Source organism: Erythrolamprus reginae, chromosome 9 (genome assembly GCF_031021105.1).
Source record: "Erythrolamprus reginae isolate rEryReg1 chromosome 9, rEryReg1.hap1, whole genome shotgun sequence".
Taxonomy (NCBI): Eukaryota; Metazoa; Chordata; class Lepidosauria; order Squamata; family Dipsadidae; genus Erythrolamprus; species Erythrolamprus reginae.
In genome coordinates, this window is record NC_091958.1 from 41,788,677 (window position 1) to 41,814,669 (window position 25,993).

The following is a 25,993-nucleotide window of genomic DNA, read 5'->3' on the forward strand; positions in this document are numbered from 1 at the left end:
TTCAAGGGTGGCAAAAGCGATGCATTTCTGCTCACTTGCAGTGACTTCAATCAAGCACTTCCTTCCCTGAAGGAAGTCAAATGTACTATGTCTCATATGCAGGGCTGGGGCGTTTGGGAAACAGCAGAGATAAAGTTTTTCTTAACTGGTTTTCTTTTATTTATTCTGTAGGAATTAAACGTTGAAAATGTCAAAAACCTTCTGGGCACAAATCTAAAAGACCTGCCGGCCTATCAGGATACTCCATTCGTACAAGAGTGGATCCAGAAGCAGAAACAATCCGATCTGGACAGCCTTGGTCTGGGACTCAAAGGGGGCCTCCCCGAAGGGTTTATTGTTCTTAAACGTAAGACCACACGTGCCTTTCCTTTGAGATGAATAGCATAGAAGGGAGCTGCTGGATTAGGAAGGCTCTTCCCCTACATCCCGCCAGCCGACATTGTTTATTTATTTATTTTATTTATTTATTTTGTCCAATACAAATGGAAAGTTAAGGAGAATAAAAACGTGGAGTAGTAAATATCAGGGAAGGGATAGAAGAAGAGATATGAGAATAGAATACATCAATGAAGAGTAGAGGAAGGACATATGGATGGGAGAAAAGATGTATAAAATATAGGAGAGACAATTGGACAGGGGGCGGAAGGCAAGGAGGGTGGGGGCAACTCTGATATCTGGGGGGAGTTGGTTCCAAAGGGCTGGGGCTGCCACAGAGAAGGCTCTTCCCCTGGGTCCCGCCAAATGACATTGTTTAGTTGACGGGACCCGGAGAAGGCCAACTCTGTGGGACCTCACTGGTCGCTGGGATTCGTGCGGCAGAAGGTGGTCTCGGAGATAATCTGGTCTGATGCCATGTAGGGTTTTATAGGTCATAACCAACTCTTTGAATTGTGCCCGGAAACTGATCGGTAGCCAATGCAGTCTGCGGAGTGATGGCGAGATGTGGGCATTTCTTGGAAGGCCCAAGACTGCTCGCGTGGCTGCATTTTGGGAGAGTTGAAGTTTCCGAACACTCTTCAGTTATTGTTTAGCAGGGTCGACTGAAGAGGCAGGATTCCACATAGGGACTTATCTATTAGGAGGATCAGCATGGCCCACTGTGGAGGCTGTCCAAAAGGGGCCTGTTAGGCAGCCCAGCCACTGATATTGCTTTATTTTCCCGCCATTCGAGTGGACCCATAAGCATTGAATGTGTTAATTTCATTTTTTACGCCAGACCGAAGCTTTTGCTCAAGAAAAGACACATTTGTCAAGAATCATGAGGTGCAGCACTTAATGATTGACATAGGGTTCAAATAAGCAATCAGGAAACAATCAATATTAATAAAAATCCCAAGAATGCAAGCAACGACAGTCATACAGTCCTAAGTGGGAGGAAATGGGTGATAGGAATGATGAGAAAAAACTTATAGTAATAGTAATAGAGCCATAGTGAAGAGTTTGACAGTGGCGAAGGAATTATTTGTTTAGTTGATACTTTTGTCATCCAAAAAGTAGGGCAGGAAACTACAGCATCCACTATTTTTGGTCTCAATTTTAACTAATAGAGAAGAAATGATAGAGAGGGTTGAAGTTGCAGGAACTTTGGGCGAGAATGACCATGTCACATTTCAGAATCCCATCGCTCCTAAAACAACTTTCAATACTTTATTTCCTCTTGGGGATTGAGGCTGGTATCATTAATGACTATTAATAAACAAGAAGCTAATGGCAATGCATTGATATATGTATCGAATAATCAACCATGAGAGGAGAGTGTCTATTACAACAATACGTGGTTGACCGAAATCTAAGACAGAAGACAATAGGCTGAATTAGACCCGAATGAATCAAGACACTTTGTCATCTACAAGATACAAAAGCTTGACTGAACCACTGAATGAGGAAGATCTTAGAAAAATTAGGGGCATCATTCTCTCTTCAACCTTTGTTGATGGAATCAAGACATTCGATTAAATGTCAAGTTGCCATAATGTATACACAGAAATATTGCAATGCATCGTTTCTCATATTGATTTTTAAACCACAGTAATTACTAGAAATCTACCTGTGGTCATTCTGTTTCTCTGCTTAGATAAGGAAGTACAGTGATACCTTGTCTTACAAACGCCTCGTCATACAAACTTTTTGAGATACAAACCCGGGGTTTAAGATTTTTTTGTCTCTTCTTACAAACTATTTTCACCTTACAAACCCACTGCTGCTGCTGAGATGCCCCGCCTCCGGACTTCCGTTGCCAGCGAAGCACGTGTTTTTGCGCTGCTTGGATTCACCTGAGGCTCCCCTCCATGGGAAACCCCACCTCCAGACTTCTGTGTTTTTGTGATACTGCAGGGGAATCCTAGCAGGGGAATCCCAGCAGCACAAAAACGGGTGCTTCACTGGCAATGGAAGTCCGGAGCTGGGGTTTCCCAGTGAGGGGAGCCTCAGTGAAATCGCAGCATCACAAAAACACAGAGGTCCGGAGGTGGGGCTTCGAGGACTTCGGTGTTTTGGCGATGCTGCGATTTCACTGATGCTCCCTTCTCTGGCAAACCCCACCTCTGGACTTCCGTTGCCAGCGAAGTGCTCATTTTTGCAATGCTGGGATTCCCCTGCAGCATCGCAAAAACACAGAAGTCCTGAGGTGGGGTTTCCCATGGAGTGGAGCCTCAGGGGAATCCCAGCAGTGCAAAAACGGAGGCTTCGGCTTGCAAAAGGGGTGAATTTTGGGCTTGGACGCATAAATCGCTTTTCCATTGATTCCTATGGGAAACATTGTTTCGTCTTACAAACTTTTCACCTTAAGAACCTTGTCCTGGAACCAATTAAGTTTGTAAGACAAGGTATCACTGTATCTTTGAAAAGATGACCCAATGGGTCACAGTTGTCTAATCTATCAATATTGGTGAGGAAGTAATGCATGGTCAATAGTCAAGAATTTTCTTTTTTTTTTTTGGGTCCAAATGACCATTTCAGTCCAGCAAATAAGTTCACAGGTATGGCACAAGTATTGATAAATTTGAATTATTTTTAGCACTTTTTTATTCTATGGATATATTCTTTACTAATCGCAATTTTAATTTATCCATGCTTAATGTTATCCAACTGTGAAATGCCTGGGTATTTGGAGGCTTCACCTGTTAACTCCGAGAGATTTGGCCACAGCATTTCAATTCTATTCACCAGATGCTTTATTGCTTTTATAGCCCATTTCTCTAGGCTAAGTTCCATAGCGGTACTAAAGTGTTGTCAATGACTGGATTTTTATTTCTGATATTATTTGTTTCTTCCAGGGCGCAACTGAGCTCTGAAAGTGCATCTTCTGCTACGTGACCGTTTGGCTTCTTGTTTCAACCGAGCACAAACAATCTCATCTCTGCAAATGAAGCGCTTAGCAAATAAAAGTGAATAAATCTAATGTTTGAGGATGTAATACGAGAATCACTTGACTCCACTTTCTTAATCTCTAAAACAGAGCACACACCCACAGATGCAGTTTTAGAGGGTTAACTTCAGGAGGAGAAAATGGAGACATCTATCAGTTCTGGAGACCTCACCTACAAAAAGATATTGACAAAATTGAATGGGTCCAAAGACAGGCTACAAAAAGGGTGGAAGGTCTTAAGCATAAAACGTATCAGGAAAGACTTCATGAACTCAATCTGTATAGACTGGAGGACAGAAGGGAAAGGGGGGACATGATCGAAACATTTAAATATGTTAAAGGGTTGAATAAGGTTCAGGGGGGAACTGTTTTTAATAGGAAAGTGAACACAAGAACCAGGGGGCACAATCTGAGGCTAGTTGGGGGAAAGGTCAAAAGCAACATGAGAAAATATTATTTTACTGAAAGAATAGTCGATCCTTGGAACAAACTTTCAGCAGACATGGGAAGGAATTGAATTTAAACATGCCTGGGATAAACATAGATCCATCCTAAGATAAAATACAGGAAATAGTATAAGGGCAGACTAGATGGACCATGAGGTCTTTTTCTGCTGTCAATCTTCTGTGTTTCTATGTTTCTATCTACACATAATAAATTCTTATTGAGAATTTATCTACCCGGGTAAAGAGATAAACCAGAAAGAGACACCTTTAGCTACTATTAACCTTAACGGAGATAAGAACAGGGTCTCCTAGGGCAGTGTTTTTCAACCAGTGTGCCGCGGCACACTAGTGTGCCGTGAGACATGGTCAGGTGTGCCGCGAAGCTCAGAGAGAGAAAGAAAACAAGAGAGAGAGAAAGAAAACAAGAGAGAGAGAAAGAAAGAAAGAAAGAGAGAAAGAAAGAGAAAGAAAGCAAGAGAGAAAGAAAGCAAGAGAGAGAAAGAGTGAGAGAGAGAGAGAGAACAAGAGAGAGAGAGAAAGCAAGAGAGAGAGAAAGAGAACAAGAGAAAGAAAGCAAGAGAGAGAAAGAAAGCAAGAGAGAGAAAGAGAGGGAGGGAAGGAGAGAGAGAGAAAGACATAGAGGGAGGGAGGGAGGGAGGGAGAAAGAGAGCAAAAAAGAGAGGAAGGAAGGAAGAGAAAGAAAGAGGGATGGAGAGAGAAAGAAGGAAGGGAGAGAAAGAGGGAGGGAGAGAGAAATAGAACAAAAGAGAGGAAGAGAGAGAGAGAATTTTTTTGTCCAAACTTTTTTTAGCCCCCCCTCCCCCCCCGCTCAATGTGCCCCAGGGTTTCGTAAATGTAAAAAATGTGCCGCGGCTCAAAAAAGGTTGAAAATCACTGTCCTAGGGCAGGTTCCCCAACCTCTAGGCCACAACCCGCCAATGGGCCTTTAGGTGTTCGGAACTAGGCCATGGAAATGATGGGTGAGCATGTGCACACGCTCTCTATATGCGCAAGCAGTTTGCGTTTGTGCCCACCATTTGTGCAAATGCAGCTATGCGCATGTGTGTGCCTGCCCTTGTGCAGACCCCTCCCTCCACTTGGTTCACAAAGCCACAAAGGTGGAGGAACTCTGTCCCAGGGTCACCCAGGCCTCTGAAGAAGTGAGCATACAAGAGACAAAGCAAGCATCCCCAGAATCAAACACTGGACTAGATGTACATAAGGGAATTGAAAAGATCGACGCATTTGCTTAGATCTCTGGAAGTACAGGTAGTCCTCGACTTACAGCCGTTTATTTAGTGACGGTTCAAAGTTACAACAACACTGAAAAAAGTAACTTATTGCCATTTTTCATCTTCATAGCACCCCCCACGAACATGTGATCAGAATTTAGATGCTCGGCAACTGGTTCATGCTGATGACCGTTGCTGTGTCCAGAGATGATGGGGTGGATCCCCTTTTTGCAATATTTTGACAAGCAAAGTCAAAGGGGAAACCAGATTCACTTAACAACCAGGTTTCTGCGGTGATTCACTTAACAATTGTGGCAACAAAGGTTGTAAAATGGAGCAAAACTCACTTAAAAAATGTCTCACTTAACAACAAAAATTTGGGGCTCAATTATGGCCATAAGCCAAGCAGCACCTGTGATTATCGAAGCTGGCCTCCAACGCAGGAGACAGTCGGTTGGTGTGTCTAGGAAATCAGTCTGAAATATTTCAAATCAAATCCTATTCTTCTTTTTGCTGGGAATCCAACAGTTTTGCTGCTGTTGCTAAACTTCAGGTGCCAAGACAGATGTCTGAGAGAATCCAGTGGAAATGTAGCATCTCCGTGCATTGGAAATGCAATCATGTTCAACTAATATAACCAATTAGAGTGCAGGAAAGGGACCATAAATACAGGTTTGTCTTCAAGCAATAATGATGCAATGATTTTCTACATACATTTTGACACCTGTCCACTTAGACATAGTCTACTTAGCACTGATATCTTTCCAAGAGTCAATATGGCTTTTGCAGTAGAATTTTGAAAGTAGTACGGGTACCATCACCAATAGTTGTTAGGGTGGAGAGGAGATAACCATATTTTTAGAGAAACTTCTGAATTGAGATTCCAATGACGAGAGACAATGCCAGAAGTGTCCAGCTTAGGGATGTGTTTAAAGCTGATGCTGTTTGGAGAAAATAAAGAAGAATCAAGATCTGTTCTTTGCATTTTAAAGGACTTAAGCTCTTTTAAGATTATTATTCAATACAAGCTCAGATTCAAGTGATTACAGTATAAAGTTATCCCGTCAAGCTAACTTGTCCTCATTGGTGAGTATATGGAATAATATAAAAAGTAACTACAGTATGTGGTTTGCTTCTTTAGAGTTTAATGCAATAGATGAACTGATTCTTGAAGTTTCCAGCTTATTGTTTATTGATAAGCATGATGTCTGAAGTCATCCAAATGTAATTTATCAACAAATTATAATTAACAGCTGGGGTGCAATCAACCAGGCAGCATTATGGCTAGAGTTAGCTAAACCCAAGTCTGGCATCCTGGCTTTTGAAGCAATAGGAGGTCTTTCCCCTTTTCAGTTTTAACCAAGATGAAGGTCTTATCCCAAAAAAGTGAGGGAGAACTAGACCTTTTATCCATAGTCATGCCTTGTTGCTTATATCCTAAGATCCTAAGATTTTTATTAATATTGCTTCTTCATTGCTTATTTGACCCCTATGACAATCATTAAGTGTTGTACCACATGATTCTTGACAAATGTATATTTTATTTTATGTACGCTGAGAGCATATGCACCAAGACAAATTCCTTGTGTGTCCAATCACACTTGGCCAATAAGAATTCTATTCTATTCCATTCTATTCTTTTCTCAGTTATTTCTTGATATCCCGTTACAGACTAGAGATAATACTTTATATGCAAGCTCATTTCTTACTGTCAGTGATCTGGAGGTTCTTCATATTTCTCCTTATAGAAGGGCGAAATGAAATTACAGATAAAGATTTATATAACAGAAAGTATGGTTATAACTTAATGGATGCTGTTTGGCTTTCAGAACCCAACGTTATTCTTTAAGCATTCACCTGAGCACAGGTGGGTTTGCAAACAGGTAGACAACATGGCTGTCCCTAAACTCTCCTGTCCCAGGTGTTCAGGTGAGAGAAATGGCACTGGATGGAAAGGAACAGGAGAGCTGGTGCTCACACGGATTTAAAAAAATAACAACCATCTCCAAATCAAAAACAGAAGTGTGCCCCACCTTCAATTCCATGGGAAAGAGCTCAAGAGGAAAAATCACTTTAGAACTTTGTCTATAGAGACCAGAGTTTCTCAACCTTGGTAATTCTAAGATGTGTGGACTTCAACTCCCAGAATTCTCTAGCCAGTGTGTGCTGGCTAAGGAATTCTGGGAAGTGAAGTCCACACAATTTATATTTATGGTTGAGGAACCCTGATACAGAGGCTCCTTACTTGAAAGTCATTGGCTTGCCGGAATTCTTCTTTTATGAGCAGTTAATAATTCTATGGAACTGTTTTAGTCTAAATTGTTACAGGACAAATCTGATACTAAAGATATGGTCTTCTTCCAACTGAGCACTCGATAACACAAGACATGTTATCTATGCTACAATATGGAAGTATTATAATCTTTGGAGATTTTAAAAAACCCCTCATTCTAGCCTATGTCTCTAATACTCCCTGTTGATCTTTCATTGAAACCCTAATTAGATCTGATGTAGCTTGACTTGATGATGATGATGATGATGATGATGATGATGATGATGATGATAATAATAATAATAATAATAATAATAATAATAATAATAATAATCAATACAACACAGCAAACGAGAAAACTATGCTGGATTTCATATTTCATCACCAGTCAGGTGTTTCCCAAGCATCTAAGACTGAGTGATGTAGATGATGATGATGATGATGATGATAATAATAATAATAATAATAATAATAATAATAATAATAATAATAACTCTCCCCGGAGATCAGAACTGCCCCCACCCTCCTTGCCTTTCATAAAGTTCTTAAGACCCATCTCTGCCATCAAGCATGGTGGAACTGAGACATCTCCCCCGGGCCTATACAGTTTATACATGGTATGTTTGTGTGTATGCTTGCTTTTAATAATGGGGTTTTTAGTGTTTTTTAAATTATTAGATTTGTTCTTACGTTGTCTTTATTATTGCTGTGAGCCGCCTCGAGTCTAAGGAGAGGGGCGGCATACAAATCTAATAAATAATAATAATAATAATAATAATAATAATAATAATAATAATAATAATTTATTCGATTTGTATGCCACCCTTCTCTGAGGACTCGGAGTGGCTCACAACAAATAATACATGAGATACAAATCCAGTCTTAAAAATAATTTAAAAACCCTTATAAAAAACAATCATGCAGTTCAGACAAACCATACATGAAATAGAACAGCTAGGGGTATGTCGGTTTCCCCAAGCCTGGTGACAAAGGTGGGTTTTCAGAAGTTTGCAAAAGGCAAGGAGGGTGGGGGCAGTCCTGATCACCGGGGGGGAGTTGATTCCAGAGGGCCGGGGCCGCCACAGAGAAGGCTCTTCTCCTGGGTCCCGCCAGACGCCGGGGTTGGTCAACCACTCCTGGCCCTCTGCTGATATTTCCCACCAAGTCAGAGCCCCAAACCTAAGTGGGGAATTGGATTTGCATTCTGACCAGCTGCCTGTGCAGAGTAAAGTAAAGTACAGAGTAAGACTAAAGTACAGGGCAGTCTCCCATAAGGCCTAGATCTCCTTTGCTTTCCATTCTCAAGGCCTCACCTGAGCTCAGCCACAAGAAGGCAATGTGAACAATGAACAAGCTTTTCTACTTACCTGTATGTCAGAGGCACCGGCCAATCCTCTTTGGCCATTTGCCTCCTCCAGGGTCTCCCCTGCAGATCTCAGAGGTGACATACAGTTAACTTTTGGTAAAATTGAATGTTTCTTCAGCCAGCTAATAGTCCCAGAATAATAACGGAAGCCTCGTTTTTCAGAGCTATTTCCACAGCATAGAAACTTTAAACATAGCATCTCTGTCTCCCGAGGAAAATCTATTTAATTCCACCTCAGACCTTATGCCAGAATTACTCGATTTACTTTACTGAGAAATTTTACCCTCCTCTAAAACAAAGGCAATTCCAGAAATGACTGAATCCAAATACATACCACTTAATGGTTTCAAGTGAATGTAGCCATTCGGAGTTGGAAACGATGGCGGCTTTGTTGGTGGAGCTGCTCTGCTGCTTCTCTGGGTGGCTGTAGCCGCCTTCGAGGTGGTTCGTTTTGGGGAGGACGGTGGGAGAACAGGTGTCCTGGGAGAGGGTCCTCGGGAACGGGAAACCGTTGTGCTTGAGGCAGTCGGCGCTTTGTCTGTAACCGTTGTGGGTTTTTTGCTGACCAAGGCTGGGCTTGTAGCCAGCATGGGCTTAGGTGGTGTTGAAGATGTTATACTGGACATGGCAGAGGTGAAATAAGTTCTGGCTGCGGTTGTATCTGCACCAACGGTGGAGTTTACGACAACGGAGGGCGAGTGAAAACTAGTGACATTGTCACCAGCATTTACAGGTCCAACTGTAACAGGGTTAGGGACTGTGATGTTGCTATCAGAAGCTACTGTTGTTTCAACGGAAGGGGTCACATGGCTACTTGTTGCATTGTAATGGAAAGGAGCATCTTCGATGGTATCGTTTGAAGTTACTGAAATGTTATAAGGGATAGCTCTGGTTTGGGAGGTGACAACAGTGGTTGAATCTAAGGGAGTGGGAGTAGCTACCGGGGCACTGACGGTGCTGTTGTTAGAATCTGTTAAAAGTCTGCTCGTGTTGAAATATCCTGCAGTGCTGTGGAATAAGGTTCTGTCTGAAACAGCTGTTGCATTTAAGGAAGCGAGGGGGACCACGGTGGCAGAGCCTGCTGATACAGAAGGCAGGGCTGTTGTACTGGCTGGGCTGCCATTGAAATCGCTGGCTATGGTGGGAACGGTAGGGACTGGAGTGCCACTAGTTTCATTTGAAGCAGGAGTGATGTTCAAAAAGGGGACTACAATTTCAGTTGGGGCTGAGACAGAGGACTTTGTGGGGATGGAAGGTGCAGCTGAGCTAGTAGTTGTGGCGTTGCCGGAACTGATGACAGGCTCGTCCGAAGTCGTGTTGATCCCCCTTGCAATGTGACGGGCTGGGGTTCCACTTACAGGAAAGTCTGTCCTGTTGGTTGCGATACTACTGGAATCTATTGTAATATCAGTGGGGAGAGGTGTAATTTCTGCAGCTGTGGGAACTGTTGTCCCAGCCGTGGTATTATCTGAATCAGCTCCAACACTGGAAGATATACTGGTGAGGAAAGTGTCTTTAGGAACTCTATCAGAAAGAGTTGTTTCAATGGAAGGAGACATTTCATTAGTCGTAAGAGAGGTTTTGAAGACAGGAGTTGAATAGGATTCAGTAGCATGTCTAGAAACGAAGGGGTTCCAATCCGACGAGGTGGAACTGGTGCTAGGGGTAGTAACATTGATGTTGCCTGGACTGGATAAGGTTGATTCCGTGATTGGGATGACAGGGGAGGTGGCAGTTAAAACATCATTAGATTTTGTACTAAGAGACACATATGACACAGTGCTGCCCACAGAAGTGGAGAAAGGGGATGCCTTGCCTCCAACCAGGCCAATTCCCAGGGAATCCAGTTCATACTGAAAGTTGTTCTTGATCCACATGGCAACAGAAGGATGGTTTTCAACTTCTTTCAGGTCAGGCAAATTAACATCAAGCAGATTTTCCACATCCTGGACAGAGAGTTTCTGCAATATAATTGCGAGACATTTGCTGATTCGGGGAGTGTCATCACAACCAGCTTTTCTGTTAATTATTACTTCTTCCCCCAAATAGTCTACATTCCTTTTATCCAGAAAGTACCACCTCCCATTTACATAATACGCTTGTGAAATTTAAAACTCTTTTAACAGCTTCTTCTATTCCAGATTGGAAGCTAATTGGAAGCCGCGTGATAAAATAAATTGTACCAAGGACCAAATTAGAGAAATATCCTTACATTAGATTCACATCATCCTCCACACACACACCCCAGGAGCCCTTCAAAGAGGCTGGATATGTTTTTGTGCAACCCTTGCAATAGTTAATCTGTTCATGAAAATATATGCAATAATAAATAAGAAGGGGGGGGGGAGTATATATATATTATAAATGAATATGCTGCATGAAACAATTAGCCTGCAATCTAGCAAGTGTAAATATTCAGTTCTGATACCAAAATAACTCATGTATAAAGCACAATGCTTTATTTTGTCTTGAATGTATATATGTGTTGTGGTTAGCTCTGGCCCAGCTCCTGCCCCAAAGACTGTGGATGTGGGGGAGACATCCACATGCTGCAGGCCTGCTTTGCCCCCAGTGGAATCTGCTGATGAAGGCTCCTCTGACCAAGAAGACATGAGTGACAGGGAGGAGGAGAGTGTGGCAGACAGCTCAGAAGGAGATCAATTATCTAGCTCCTCCTTGGATTCAGAACAAGAGTTAATGATACAGCCACGCATGCGGAGAGCGATGCATAGGCAGCAACAACTGAGAGATTATTATAAAAGAAAATGAGGCCACCTGTGGTTGGGTGGGGCTGTGGTAATTAGTGAGGCTGCTATAAATAGCAGCCTGTGGGTTTGGCCATTGTGGAGGATTATCTGATCGTTGTGTTTCATGACTGCTTTGCTGACTTTGACCTTTTGTGTGCTGATTTTTCCCCGCTTTGAAACTAAACCAGAGTAAAGTGTGTTTCACTTTGTGAAAGAAGAAGGACTGTGAATTACCTCACAGCTGCAAGCTAAGTATCACAGATCTGATAAGGGACTTGTACAAATTACCAGTTTGTTGGGAGACTAGTGCTCTTTGCTATACCAAAAGAGGGCTTAGTTTAAGTGAATTTTCATTATAAAGAACATTGTTTTGAATTTTCAAACGTGTGTGTGTCTGAAATTTGTACCTGTGAATTTTTGGGAGGACTCTACCAGAGAGCCCGACAGAACAATATGTATGTATGTTGTTACACCCCCCCCCCCCTGTTTTCTCACTTTCCTTCCTTCCTTCTTTCTTTTCTTTTCTTTTTGAAGAATGCCTAAGCATAAATAATTATGTAATTTTATGCACCCTGTAAATGTTGTATTGTTGTAGTGTTTATACTCATTCTTTTTTAATGTAAATAATCAATAAAGTGTTTTTTTAAAGAAAATATATGCAAGGCTTTCAGGATGACATGGCCCAGGATGAGAACACCATGAGATGTTACTGAGAGCATCTGCACCAAGACAAATTCCTTGTGTGTCCAATCACACTTGGCCAATAAAGGATTCTATTGTCTATTCTGTTATGATTTTAGACAGGACTTGGGGGGAGGGGAGCTAGGGAAGCTCTTTGCTGACCTTGACATAATCCCACCTAGCCTAAAGCGATAGATGACACAGTGTCACAACTAACCTTTAGTTCTTCTGGATTTAAATTAATAAATGTATTAATGTCCATAGCAACATCAGCTGTAGCCAGCTTTTTCAGGTCTTCGACAGGAGCTCCCCCTTAAAAAAGAAAAGAGTTAGATTTCTGTGGGAAATGTCACATCATATGCTTCACTGAGCCTTGGTGGCCTAGTGGTTAGAGTACAGCACTGCAAGCTGCCTCTGCTGACTGCTGTTTGCCAGTTCAAATCTCACCACCGGCTCAAGGTTGACTCACCCTTCCATCCTTCCGAGGTGGGTCAAACGAGGACCCAGATTGTTGGGGGCAATATATGCTGACTCTGTAAACCGCTTAGAGTGAGCTGTAAAGCACTGTATATAAGTGCTACTCCTATTGTTATTCTTGATAATTTATTTTATTTATTTATTTTATTTATTTATTTATTAGATTTGTATGTCGCCCCACTCCGAGGACTCGGAGCAGCTCACAACAGAATACAATATCACAAATCCAATATGTTAAAAAGCACATTAAAAACCCATTATTAAAACCATACAACTCAGTTATACCATATACAAATCTACCATAGCCTGGGAGTAACTCAGTTACCCCATGCCTGGCGACATAGGTGGGTTTTGAGTAGCTTACGAAAGACAAGGAGGGTGGGGATGGTTCTAATCTCCGGGGGGAGTTGATTCCAGAGGGCCGGGCCACCACAGAGAAGGCTCTTCCCCTGGATCCCACCAGACAACATTGTTTAGTCAACGGGACCTGGAGAAGGGCGACTCTGTGGGACCTTATCGGTCGCTGGAATTCGTGCGGCAGAAGACGGTCCTGAAGATATTCTGGCCCGATGCCATGTAGGGCTTTATAGGTCATTACCAACACTTTGAATTGTGACCAGAAACTGATCAGCAACCAGTGCGGGCCGCGGAGTGTTGCCAAGATGTGGGCGAATCTTGGAAGCCCCACAATATCTCTCGCGGCCGCATTTTGCATGATTTGAAGTTTCCGAAAACTTATTCTTCTTGAATCCAAGCAGATTTAAGTGAAAAGTGGTTAAAGTTGGGGTGATGTGCCCAGATGGGTTACTATCTCCACCACGTAAACAAGAACTTTCTACACCCTTGTTCCAAAACCTGTAAGATTCTACATTTAATAGTTTTAATATATTTAACTGGTTGCCGATCAGTTTCCGGTCACAATTCAAAGTGTTGGTTATGACCTTTAAAGCCCTACATGGCACTTGACCAAAGTACCTCCGGAACCGCCTGCTACTGCACGAATCCCAGCGACCGATAAGGTCCCACAGAATTGGCCTTCTCCAGGTCCCGTCGACTAAACAATGTCATTTGCCGGGCCCCAGGGGAAGAGCCTTCTCTGTGACGGCCCCGGCCCTCTGGAATCAACTCCCCCTGGAGATTAGAACTGCCCCCACCTTCCTTGTCTTTTGTAAGCTACTCAAGACCCACCTATACCACTAGGCATGGGGGAACTGAGACACCTTCCCCAGGCTTTTATATTTTATGTTTGGTATGTATGTGTTGTTTGGTTTTAAATGATAGGGTTTTATATGTCTTTTTCTCTTTTAATATTAGATTTGTTCCACTGTAACATTTTTTAATTATTGTTGTAAGCCGCCCCGAGTCTTCGGGGAAGGGCGGCATACAAATCTAATTAATAATAATAATAATAATAATAATAATAATTATTATTATTATTATTATTATTATTATTATTATTATTATTATTATTAACAATGAAATGAGAATAAATCTATGCATTATTCCCATCATATTTTCTTCTTGTCTAATCAATTTTCTATCCCCACATTCTCAGAGTTTGATTTGATCATTGTCATTATCCATTTTAATCTTTTTTGAAATGTTTCTAGAAATAGCATTGCATGAAACACAATGGAAGTCCAGTCACAAAAACTGTTAGAGATTAAACAATGGATTTTTGTAGGAAAAATAGGGCCTGAAGGGCATTATGGTGAATACATCATATAATTTGTGAATTGTATGGATATCATACTAATGGTGGTAAAATAGCCTTTAGATGTGCCTCCATGTCTGGATTATTAAAGATAAAAGAGGAGAATTAATTATGGGGGAAACAGCAGGAATGGAAACACCTTAACAGCCCATCAAACGTACCTAGATATGGCTGGATGAGAGGATAATAGGCATGTGTTCCTTCTTGGTTGGCAAACGCAGCGTGGGCCTTTTGGTACAGGATATCTTTCTTCGCTTGGGCACAAGTAGTAATATTTAACTTCTCAGCATGCCTAAGGAATTTAACATGTAAGAGCTCAGACTTAGTCAATGAGATTTTACAAAAATAAAAAAAAATCCAGAAACATTTCTGAAACATTTAGAGAGCACAAGGTTAGAGAAGGCTGAACACAAAAAGCATCTCAATAATAATAATAATAATAATAATAATTATTATTATTATTATTATTATTATTATTATTATTATTATTATTAATTGGATTTGTATGCCGCCCCTCTCCGCAGACTCGGGGCGGCTAACAACAATAATAAACACAACATGTACAATCCAATAATAAAAAACAACTAAAAACCCCTATTATAAAACCAAACATACACACAAACATATAATGCATAACTTGTAATGGCCTAGGGGGAAGAGCTATCTCAACTCCCCCATGCCTGGCGGTATAAATGAGTCTTGAGTAGTTTACGAAAGACAGGGAGGGTGGGGGCAGATATAATCTCCGGGGGGAGTTGGTTCCAGAGGGCCGGGGCCACCACAGAGAAGGCTCTTCCCCTGGGGCCCCCCAAATGACATTGTTTAGTCGACGGGACCCGGAGAAGGCCAACTCTGTGGGACCTTATCGGTCGCTGGGATTCGTGCGGTAGCAGGCGGTTCCGGAGGTAATCTGGTCCAATGCCATGTAGTACTTTAAAGGTCATGACCAACACTTTGAATTGTGACCGGAAACTGATCGGCAGCCAATGCAAGCCACGGAGTGTTGAAGAAACGTGGGCGAATAGAGCTGGAAGGATCATGGAGGTCTTCTAGTCCAACCCCTGTTCAAGTATTATACCTTGCAGATTGTAGATAAGTGGATTCATCACCTCCAGGGATTGAAGCATCCACAACTTCTGAAGGCAAGCGGTTATACTGGTTAATTATTTGAAAGTTTAGCCTTAATTCCAAATTGCTTCTCTCCTTGATTAATTTCTACTCATTATTTCTTGTCTTGCCTTCTGCTTTAGAAAAAACAGGTTGACCCTCTCTTCTTTGTGGCAACCCCTTAAAAACTGTTTTCATGTCACCCTTAGTCCTTCCTTTCTCTAGAAGAGCTACTATACATAATTCCTGCAACGGTTCTTCATGTTTTAGTTTCCAGGCCCTTAATTGTTTTAGTTACTCTTCTCATTTTTTTTCAAAGTCCCAACAACTTTTTTGTAATCGAGTGCCAATACTGAATGAAGTAATAATAATAATAATAATAATAATAATAATAATAATAATAATAATAATACTCAGCTGCTGCAAAAAGATCGCACAGACTGACTACAAGCATAGACATGATGCTGTGGCACAGATGATCCACTGGAACTTGTGCCAGAACTACCATTTACCAGTGGCAAAGAACTGGTGGGATCATAAGCCGAAAAAAGTGGTCGAAAATGAGCAAGCAAAACTACTGTGGGACTTCTGACTTCAGACTGACTGAATTCTGAAGCATAACACACCAGACATCCTGATCGTGGAGAAAAAGAAAGTATGGATCATCGACATTGCAATCCCAGGAGACAGCAGAATTGAGGGGAAGCAGCTAGAGAAATTAGTGAAATACGAAGATCTAAAAATCGAGCTGCAACGACTCTGGCATAAGCCAGTGAAAGTGGTCCCAGTGGTACTTGGCACGCTGGGCACAGTACCAAAGGATCTCAGCAGACATTTGAAAACCATCGGAATTGACAAAATCTCCATCTGTCAATTGCAAAAGGCCGCTTTACTGGGATCGGCAAACATAATTTGCCGCTACATCACGCAGTCCTAGCTGCTTGGGAAGCGCCCGACTGGTGATGAAATACAAAATCCAGCATAGTGATCTCGTTTGCTGTGTTGTACTGACATAATAATAATAATAATAATAATAATAATAATAATAATAATAATAATAATAATATATTAGATTTGTATGCCGCTCCTCTCTGAGGGCTCGGAGCGGCTCACAAAAACAATAAATACAATAGAATACAAATCCAATATAAGCCATATTAAAAAACCCATTATTATTAAAAACTAGCAATTCTAAAACAATCACACCAATCTCATATATTGAGTCAGGAAAGGTGAGGGGAGAAATTAATCCCTCCATGCTTGGCAGCATAGGTGGGTCTTCAACATCTTGCGGAAGGCAAGGAGGGTGGGGACAATTCGAATCTCAGGGGGGAGTTGGTTCCAGAGGGCCGGGGTCGCCACAGAGAAGGCTCTCCCCCTGGGGACTGCCAACCGACATTGTTTAGTTGACGGGACCCGGAGAAGGTCAACTCTGTGGGACCTAATCGGCCACTGGGATTTGTGTGGCAGAAGGCGGTCCCGTAGATATTCTGGTCCGATGCCATGTAGAGCTTTTTAGGTCATTACCAACACTTTGAATTGTGACCGGAAACTGATCGGCAGCCAATGCAAGCTGCGGAGTGTTGACAAAACATGGGTGTATTCCAGGTGTGGCCTTACTAAGGTTTTTCTAAAGCAGTGCTAAGGCTCCACATGATTTTGATTCTATGCCCTTATTCGACCAATCACAGGTCAGTTCCAGTAGAGCCTTCGGCCCCAACCAAGCCATTCCAGGAGGCTACAGAGGCGTAGCCAGTGAAGGGCTACCAATTTTTTTACTACCACACTGTGGGCGGAGGCCTATGCAGGACGCCCTGCATTTTCTTCCAACATCTTTCAGTGCAAATTGGGTGCTCTGGGGTGGAGCTCCATTTTCGCTACCCCACTGCGTTCCCCCGCCACCCGGGCAGTAGCCCACCTCTGGGAACAGCCCCCTCCACTCAAAGCCAGCGCCCAAACTGAACTGCGCAGGTCAACTAGGGTTCTACAATGTCTTGCGTACCTGAAGGATTATGGATGTAAAAGTGTTGGACTAAACCAAATGGGGAGGGGTGTTGTGTGTTAAGCATTTAAATGTCAGCAAACTGCTTACACCAAGGTCCAAAATAATGCAGGGACTCCTGCTTGAGTGGGGGGGGGGGGTGGATTAGATGGCCTACAAGGTCCCTTTCAACCCTAATAAATAAAACATAAATAGGGTCCGCTTTGCAGAGTGGGAAAATAAAGACTGCAGATTGGTTTGTTTGTTTGCTTGTTTGTTTGTTTGTTTGTTCGTTTGTTCGTTCGTTTATTTATTTATGTATTTATTTATTTATGTATTTATTTATTAGATTTGTATGCCGCCCCTCTCCGTAGACTCGGGGCGGCTAACAACAATAATAAAACAACATGTAACAAATCTAATATTTAAAATAATTTTTAAAACCCTTATTTAAAAAAACAAACATACACACAAGCATATCATGCATAAGTTGTATAGGTCTAGGGGGAAGGGAATATCTCAGTTCCCCCATGCCTGATGACAAAAGTGGGTTTTAAGGAGCTTACAAAAGGAGAGGAGGGTGGGGACAATTCTGATCTCTGGGGGGAGTTGGTTCCAGAGGGTCGGGGCCGCCACAGAAAAGGCTCTTCCCGTGGGTCCCGCCAAACGACATTGTTTAGTCGACGGGACCCGGAGAAGGCCAACTCTGTGGGACCTAATCAGTCGCTGGGATTCGTGCGGCAGCCAGCAGCCCTTTCTTTAAAGAAAGCTTTGCTGGGCTGGGATTTTGCTGGATTCTACTACTTGCAATAAAGAGCTGTTAATCACAATACTGCCTCCAGCCTCTTCAGTAGGCGAACTGAACATACCTAATGGATTCTGGGTTGATTTTCTGCAGCTGATCTTCATCCAGATCACACAGGTATTTGCCTCCCAGCATGTCCAGTAAGGGACCAGTGAGTGAGCCTCCCAGTTCCACATATCTTGCAACCAGCCGTTTGAGCTGCAAGAAAAGAAGTCATAATTTATGAAATGATGTGTGTCCATAGCAGTGACAAGAGATGAGGCTGGTAAATATCTAGAAAAAAATGCTGAAGAACCTACGTGGTCTAAGAAATGAGATAAAATTAAATTTTGATATACAGATATATCTTTATTCAGATTAACCATTTGGTCTACAGAGCAGGAGGTATCTAAAGACCATTTACCAGTTGTATATCCATATAAGAATGCCACACTTTTTGTGTAAAAAGGTAATGGGGGGGGGGGGATAGTCAGAAAAGTGATATACTTAAAATAACATTCAGTACACCTCTGGCTTAAAATGAAAAGCAAACACAAAGCCTTTGTTGTTATTAGTTCACAGCAATTATTTTATTTTACTTATTTATTTATTTTGTCCAATACATAATACACATTGAAGAGAATAGATATGTAATAATATGAATAAAGAAAAGAATAGAAGAAAAGATATAAAAACAATTGCTGCCAACCTGCCTTCCATTGAGGACCTGTGAACTGGATGAGTGAAAAAGAGGGCAGGGAAAATATTTACTGACCCCTCACATCCGGGACACAAATTGTTTCAACTCCTACCCTCAAAACGTCGCTACAGAGCACTGCACACCAAGACAACTAGACACAAGAACAGTTTTTTTCTGAATGCCATCACTCTACTAAACAAATAATTCCCTCAACACTGTCAGACTTTCTACTAAATCTGCACTTTTATTCTACTAGTTTTTCTCATCATTCCTATCACCCATTTCCTCCCATGTTGACTGTGTGACTGTAACTTGTTGCTTATATCCTAAGATTTTCATTAATATTGCTTCTTCATTGCTTATTTGACCCCTATGACAATCATTAAGTGTCATACCACATGATTCTTGACAAATGTATATTTTATTTTATGTACACTGAGAGCATATGCACCAAGACAAATTTCTTGTGTGGCCAATCACACTTGGCCAATAAAATTCTATTCTATTCTAAAAGTATAGGTGAACATATTTGAAAGGAAGAAAAGATAAATGAGATAAGGAGAGACAATTTGACAGGGGACGGAAGGCACACTGGTGCACATCCATTAGATGGCCCACGATAGAGAGATCCTTTTGAGATTCTTCTAATCCTGCTTACAATCTTTTTGGACTGCTGACTTGTCAGAAGTTACGGAATAATTAAAACTCAAACCACACGTTTTCTGAACAGGTTTTATCCCAGAGCTATAATTGCACTTATCAATGTACCAGAGCAGGGATAGGCAAAGTTGGCTCTTCTATGACATGTGGACTTCAAGACCCAGAATTCCTAAGGTAGCATGACTGGCTCAAGAATTCTGGGAGGTGAAGTCCACAATTCATAGAAGAGCCAACTTTGCCTATCCCTGTACTAGGGGGTCACCCTCAGTGAACTGCTGGACAATACTACTTGGTCTGTTGTGCGGATGATGGCTGGTTCAGGTGGGAAATTGTGGCAGGTTGAGCATGTTCTTTCGAATTGCTATGTATTATTATTATTATTATTATTATTATTATTATTATTATTATTATTATTTAGATTTGTATGCCGCCCCTCTCCGCAGACTCGGAGATTATGTGGAGATTGGTCTTTGGCGTCATACGAATTTCGTTGCATGGGCATATTGCGTATATACAGTAATCCCTCGCTACTTCACGGTTCATCTTTCGTGGATTCGCTATTTCACGGGTTTTCAAAAGGGGCTTACATCTATTAAATCCATTAAAAAATTTAAATCCATTAAAAATTCATAAAATTCTTCTACAGTATTGCTGTACTCTATTAAGGAAACTGGTAGGATATCACATGTAGTTCCAGCTGAGAAACATTATAGAATGACTGTTTAATGCAAAGGGTGGGTTTTAAAAGTCCAAATACTCATTAAATACATTAAAAAATTATCTTTCCTCTGCTTCACAGAAATTAATTTTTCACAGGTGGTCTTGGAACGCATCCCCCGCGAAAAACGAGGGATCACTGTACATACAATAACAATAAAGTATTTATTTGTTTATACGCTACCTGTGGTGTCTCCCACACACCATTGTCTGGATTCAGCAGAGCGGCCAGGGTGTCACCGGAAGTGATGTTCCAACCACCAATCTCATCTGTGCTGTACATATGCGAGAGGAAGCCGAGCAGTCTCAGTTGATCTTCTGGAATCCCACCAGGGTAGCTCTAAGAAAGGGGAGCAGCCTTCGTTAGTCAATAGCTTTTCCTAACGACCCTGGGAAAGGCTGGTGCTCTATTTTATGTGTAAGGTGGGTTTTGGAGAAGCGGGATAGAAAGATAATCAAAGCTTTTGAATTTTGGTGCCGGTGAATCCTGGACATCAGGAAACCAAACAAATGGACCATAGAACAGCCCCCAAATCCCACTTGTGGCCCAAATGACCAGACATCAATTCCCCTGTCCTGAAGACATGATGCAAAGACAGGCTTCCTTCTCCCTCCATGGCAGAGTGTGGGTGAGAATGAAGCTTTTCTATCTTCTCTTCAAATACACTGAACTATTATGCCGGACCCTTCACTAATAGCCCCCAGTGAGTTAGGAATGCAAGTTCAAACACACACACTGTCACAGAAGACAAGAAAGTAAGTTTATCCAAACAGTTTTGTGAGCACACACTCTAAAAAGAGCCAAATTTCTCTCACCCAGATAACAGTCCTGGAATGCGGCAAAAGACAAAACAAACAAGCAATTAAGGCATCTGTGAATTTTCACAGCCGCCCCCTTCAAGGAGTCCACAAGAGTTATTTAACTTTGAAGTGTCCAAAAGTCAGTAGAGATCCTGAAATAATCCAAACAGTAACAATAGTCTTTCTCCAAACGGATAAATGCTCACACGCACACTCCCCAATGCCCGTAATTTATCACCAAACACATTAACCTAATTGCCTCTGCAACAGGTGTTCTCCCTTATCTTCAATGACGCCTGCACAGCTGGTCCCTTCTTGCCATGAGCCTGAGCACACGGGCATCTACAAGTGGATCCTCCTCCGACTCTGACGTCTCACTAGTGGGAGCATTTACTGATGGGCTGGCTGCACCCATCTCTCCGTCTGATTCCTCTCCCCCACTGTCTGTCCTTGGCAGTGAATCTTCACTATCAGAATCTGCTGGCAATAACACACATCTCTGTGAACCCGAGAATTCCCCTGAAGCAACGTCCACATTCCCTGTTGCAGAAGCTGGCCCAGAGCCAACCACAACACTGAACCTATTAGCCTAAGTCCATAAACCCCTGCCAAGATGTAGATTATGTATAATTTTGTTCTCCGTTCTCCTATTTGATGCCTCAGACAAGTTTCAAGTCCTCTGTTGAAACATACTCCTGCTATGAATCTCCAACACAAGTGACTATTATTTCCTTGACGATATTTTAGATATTAAAATAAGAGCAGTGCTCATTTTATACTACCATTTCTAAAGTGGCTTTAAAATGATTTTTTATTTGTTTGTTTGTTTATTGCATTTATATGCCGCTCACTCCAAAACGGACTCTGAGCAGCTAACAACAGTTATAAATACAATACAGGTAAAAAGAGCAATTAAAAACATCAATAAAATCTACAATACCATAAAAACAACTATATCCAAAAAAAAAACCTCCATGTGTACTAACAATCGATCCTAATTCTAGTCCTGCGAGAAAAGCCAGGTCTTTAAAATGAATATAGTAGAATTTTGAAAAAGGACATTTTAAATTTTATTGGCTTATTTATTTTGCTATATGACAGCAATTTTAATTTAAAAATTAATTTTAAAATATTCTTTACATTTTCTTCTTAAGCTTAATATTACATGTTTCACCACCAAATTCAGCCCTAGTGACCAGGGGGTCTTGGAGGGGGGGGACAACCCCTTCCTTATATGCATGATGTATGGTGTAGGCCAGTGTTTCCCAACCTTGGCAATTTGAAGATATTTGGACTTCAAATCCCAGAATTCTGGGAGTTGAAGTCCAAATATCTTCAAGTTGCCAAGGTTGGGAAATACTGGTGTAGGCAAAGCATGGAAACATGGGATGAGTGTGTCAACCCTACAATGTCAGCCATTGTTTCAATTTTGGGGACCCCTCTGAAGAGACTCCTGGTAGCTATCAGACCCCCCCCCCCCATCCGCAGGCCACTCACCTTATCTAGCTTCTCTTTAACTATGTCGAAGTAGCCGTCTGGGAGTGGGAATTCAAGCAGAAGAGCCAGGTTGTCCTTCACGAATTCCTCACTCAGACAGGCATCGAACTGCTGGACACTCTCGTATTCCATGATGTCTTCCAAGTTGCTGCTGGTGACGGGATCAGACCGGCAGGCTGTGGGCAGAATTCACAGGTAAGAAATTGTCTCCCTTTGAGATGATTTCAGGAAAGTCACCACTCTTTGGCTTTGTGGCTCCAACTTCCCATTCTCGATCAGGTCTCCCCCCATCTCAGTGTCTCATCTTTTCTTCAAACCACCCCAACATTTCCTCCTCCCTACTTGTGCTTTTCCACCAAATTCCTTTTCTTTGGCTGCCCTTCCCCTGAATTTTAATGCACGTGGTGTTCTGGTTTCTGGTAGAACTGTAGCTATTACAAACAACTCTTACTAAATGCAGTACAGTAGTACCCCTAGATACGAGCATAATTCGTTCCATAAGGGAGCTTGTATCTCGAGGCAACTCGTATTCTGGAACAAATAACTTTTTCCCCCTCCGAGATAACCAAAAGCAAGGATTCTTGCGCCACCTAGTGGACGCTCGGCTCGTATCCCGAATTTGAGCTCGGAACTAGAACAGAAATGTCTCTCCCCTCGTGGCTCGTATCTTGAAATACTCGCATGTAGAGCAGCTCGTATCTAGAGGTACTACTGTATTTCATAAACAAAGAAACTCCATCTATATTTCTCTTCCCTTCCGTATTCAAAATACAGTTCATACTAGCACATTCCTCTCAGCCTTCCGTTATCTTTCTTAATTGCACTCCTCATACATTCCTACCAGCCTTCTCCGTCTACCAAGATTTATGTACTCACAGTATGATTCAAAAAAAGCAGAAATGACTGTAAAATAACACAGAATGAACTTGCTCGCTCGGGGAGCTAAACGGAAGGGTCGGAGCCACCACAGAGAAGGCTCTTCCCCTGGTTCCCGCCAACCAACATTGTTTAGTTGACGGGACCCAGAGGAGACCAACTCTGTGGGACCTAACCAGTCGCTGGGATTCATGCGGCAGAAGGCGGTCTCTCAGATACCCTGGTCCGGTGCCATGAAGGGCTTTATAGGTGATGACCAACACTTTGAATTGTGACCGGAAACTGATCGGCAACCAATGCAGACTGCGGAGTGTTGGTGTAACATGGGCATATTTGGGGAAGCCCATGATTGCTCTCGCAGCTGCATTCTGCACAATCTGGAGTTTCCGAACACTTTTCAAAGGTAGCCCCATGTAGAGAGCGTTACCGTAGTCGAACCTCGAGGTGAGGAGGACATGAGTGACTGTGAGCAGTGACTCCGGGTCCAAATAGGGCTGCAACTGGTGCACCAGGCGAACCTGGGCAAACGCCCCCCTCGCCACAGCTGAAAGATGGTTTTCTAATGTGAGCTGTGGATCAAGGAGGACGCCCCAGTAAAGGGAGAAGGTTTTGATCACACAATTGCAGTCCACCATCTTTTAATTGCTTGTGCACTTATTTTTATATTGTGCTTCCAATTCTCATCTCCCATTCACGTCTGTATGTTTGTACATGTACGGCAGCCCAAGAGGTCAACTTTTCCTCCTTACTTTCAGTTGCCCGTTTACTTCTAGGAGCGGAAGCTGGTTTAGATCCAATCGATTTTAAGAAGAGGATTAATTTTGCCTTCTGAAAAGCTCTTAGGCTGCTGTATCCATCCATCACTTTTCTGAAGAAGATAGTCCTTTCTTCCTGAGGAAAAAAACATCCATTGGGACAATACGTCACACATTATTTTTAATGAAGAGAAATGGTTTGGTGCAACAGCTAATGTATCATGCTAAAAACCTGGAGACTCTTAGTTCTTGTCCTACCCTCGGCATGAAGCCAGTTGGATAGAAACATAGAAGACTGACAACAGAAAAAGACCTCATGGTCCATCTAGTCTGCCCTTATACTATTTCCTGTATTTTATCTTAGGATGGATACATGTTTATCCCAGGCATGTTTAAATTCAGTTACTGTGGATTTATCTACCACATCTGCTGGAAGTTTGTTCCAAGGATCTACTACTCTTTCAGTAAAATAATATTTTCTCATGTTGCTTTTGATCTTTCCCCCAACTAACTACAGATTGTGTCCCCTGGTTCTTGTGTTCACTTTCCTATAAAAACACTTCCCTCCTAGACCTTATTTAACCCTTTAACATATTTAAATGTTTCAATCATGCCCCCCCTTTTCCTTCTGTCCTCCAGACTATACAGATTGAGTTCATTAAGTCTTTCCTGATACGTTTTATGCTTAAGACCTTCCATCATTTTTGTAGCCCATCTTTGGACCCGTTCAATTTTGTCAATATCTTTTTGTAGGTGAGGTCTCCAGAACTGAACACAGTATTCCAAATGGGGTCTCACCAGCACTCTATATAAATGGGGTCTCACCAGCACTCTATATAGTGAGATCACACTCTCCCTCTTCCAGCTTGTTATGCCTCTAGCTATGCAGCCAAGCATCCTACTTGTTTTCCCTACCGGATGATTTGGGGCCTCTTATTCTCTTTCAGCCCTGAGATAACAGAGACTAAGATGGGGACCACTTCAGTTTCATGGCCGTATCTGCCATCTTGACTTCAGGGCAAAATCCACAGCATGCGAGTTCACCTGCTTCTCCTACCTTGTTAATGGAGTCCCAGATAGTGCGATTCATGTAGAAAGCGAGCGGTCCAAGGTTTTCAAGGGTCGATTCATCCCACGAGGCAGGAGATCTGTGTCACATGGAAATAGGTGTTAGACAGCGGTGGTGTGTAATATGATTGTACAGGATACAGCTCATGGCCAGCAAAGCAAAAACTTTACGTCGCAAGCTGTTGAAAACCCACCTATGTCACCAGGCATGGGGATGGTTGATATACCCCCTAGCTATCGTGGTTTATGTATGGTTTGATTGGGTTGTGTGACTATTTTAATGATAAGGGTTTTAAATTGTTTTTTAAGTATTGGATTTGTACACTGTTTATCATTGCTGTGAGCCGCTCTGAGTCTCCGGAGAGGGGCGGCATACAAATCTAAATAATAATAATAATAATAATAATAATAATAATAATAATAATAATAATAATAATAATAATGCAAAGACTCTGGCATAAGGCAGTGAAAGTGGTCCCAGTGGTAGTTGGCATGCTGGGCGCAGTACCAAAGGATCTCAGCGGACATTAGAAAACCATCGGAATTGACAAAATCTCCATCTGTCAATTGCAAAAGGCTGCTTTACTGGGATCGGCAAACATAATTCGGCACTACATCATGCAGTCCTAGGTGCTTGGGAAGCGCCCGACTGGTGATGAAATACGAAATCCAGCATAGTGATCTCATTTGCTGTGTTGTACTGACATAATAATAATAATAACAATAATAACAATAATAACAATAA

General features: G+C 42.0%; 2 protein-coding genes across 3 annotated transcripts in view; one reads left to right on the plus strand and one right to left on the minus strand.

Annotated features, from left to right (window-relative positions):
• The window catches only part of MSLN (mesothelin), a 191,477-nt gene extending 188,062 nt beyond the window's left edge, over positions 1–3,415 (plus strand). For both annotated transcript variants that reach the window (XM_070760968.1, XM_070760967.1), the window contains exons 12-13: positions 172–346; positions 3,276–3,415. In XM_070760968.1, coding sequence (XP_070617069.1) covers positions 172–346; positions 3,276–3,286 — 186 coding nt within the window. In that variant the 3' untranslated portion in view covers positions 3,287–3,415. The remainder of the gene's footprint in view (positions 1–171; positions 347–3,275) is intronic.
• A 1,674-nt stretch (positions 3,416–5,089) lies between these two features.
• The window catches only part of LOC139171797 (uncharacterized), a 72,164-nt gene continuing 51,260 nt past the window's right edge, over positions 5,090–25,993 (minus strand). The window contains exons 24-32 of the mRNA XM_070760230.1: positions 25,238–25,328; positions 24,175–24,316; positions 22,550–22,725; positions 20,436–20,591; positions 18,260–18,393; positions 14,464–14,594; positions 12,329–12,423; positions 9,018–10,644; positions 5,090–5,986 (exon numbers count right to left, since the gene is read on the minus strand). Of these exons, the coding sequence (XP_070616331.1) occupies positions 5,904–5,986; positions 9,018–10,644; positions 12,329–12,423; positions 14,464–14,594; positions 18,260–18,393; positions 20,436–20,591; positions 22,550–22,725; positions 24,175–24,316; positions 25,238–25,328 (2,635 nt within the window). The 3' untranslated portion in view covers positions 5,090–5,903. The remainder of the gene's footprint in view (positions 5,987–9,017; positions 10,645–12,328; positions 12,424–14,463; positions 14,595–18,259; positions 18,394–20,435; positions 20,592–22,549; positions 22,726–24,174; positions 24,317–25,237; positions 25,329–25,993) is intronic.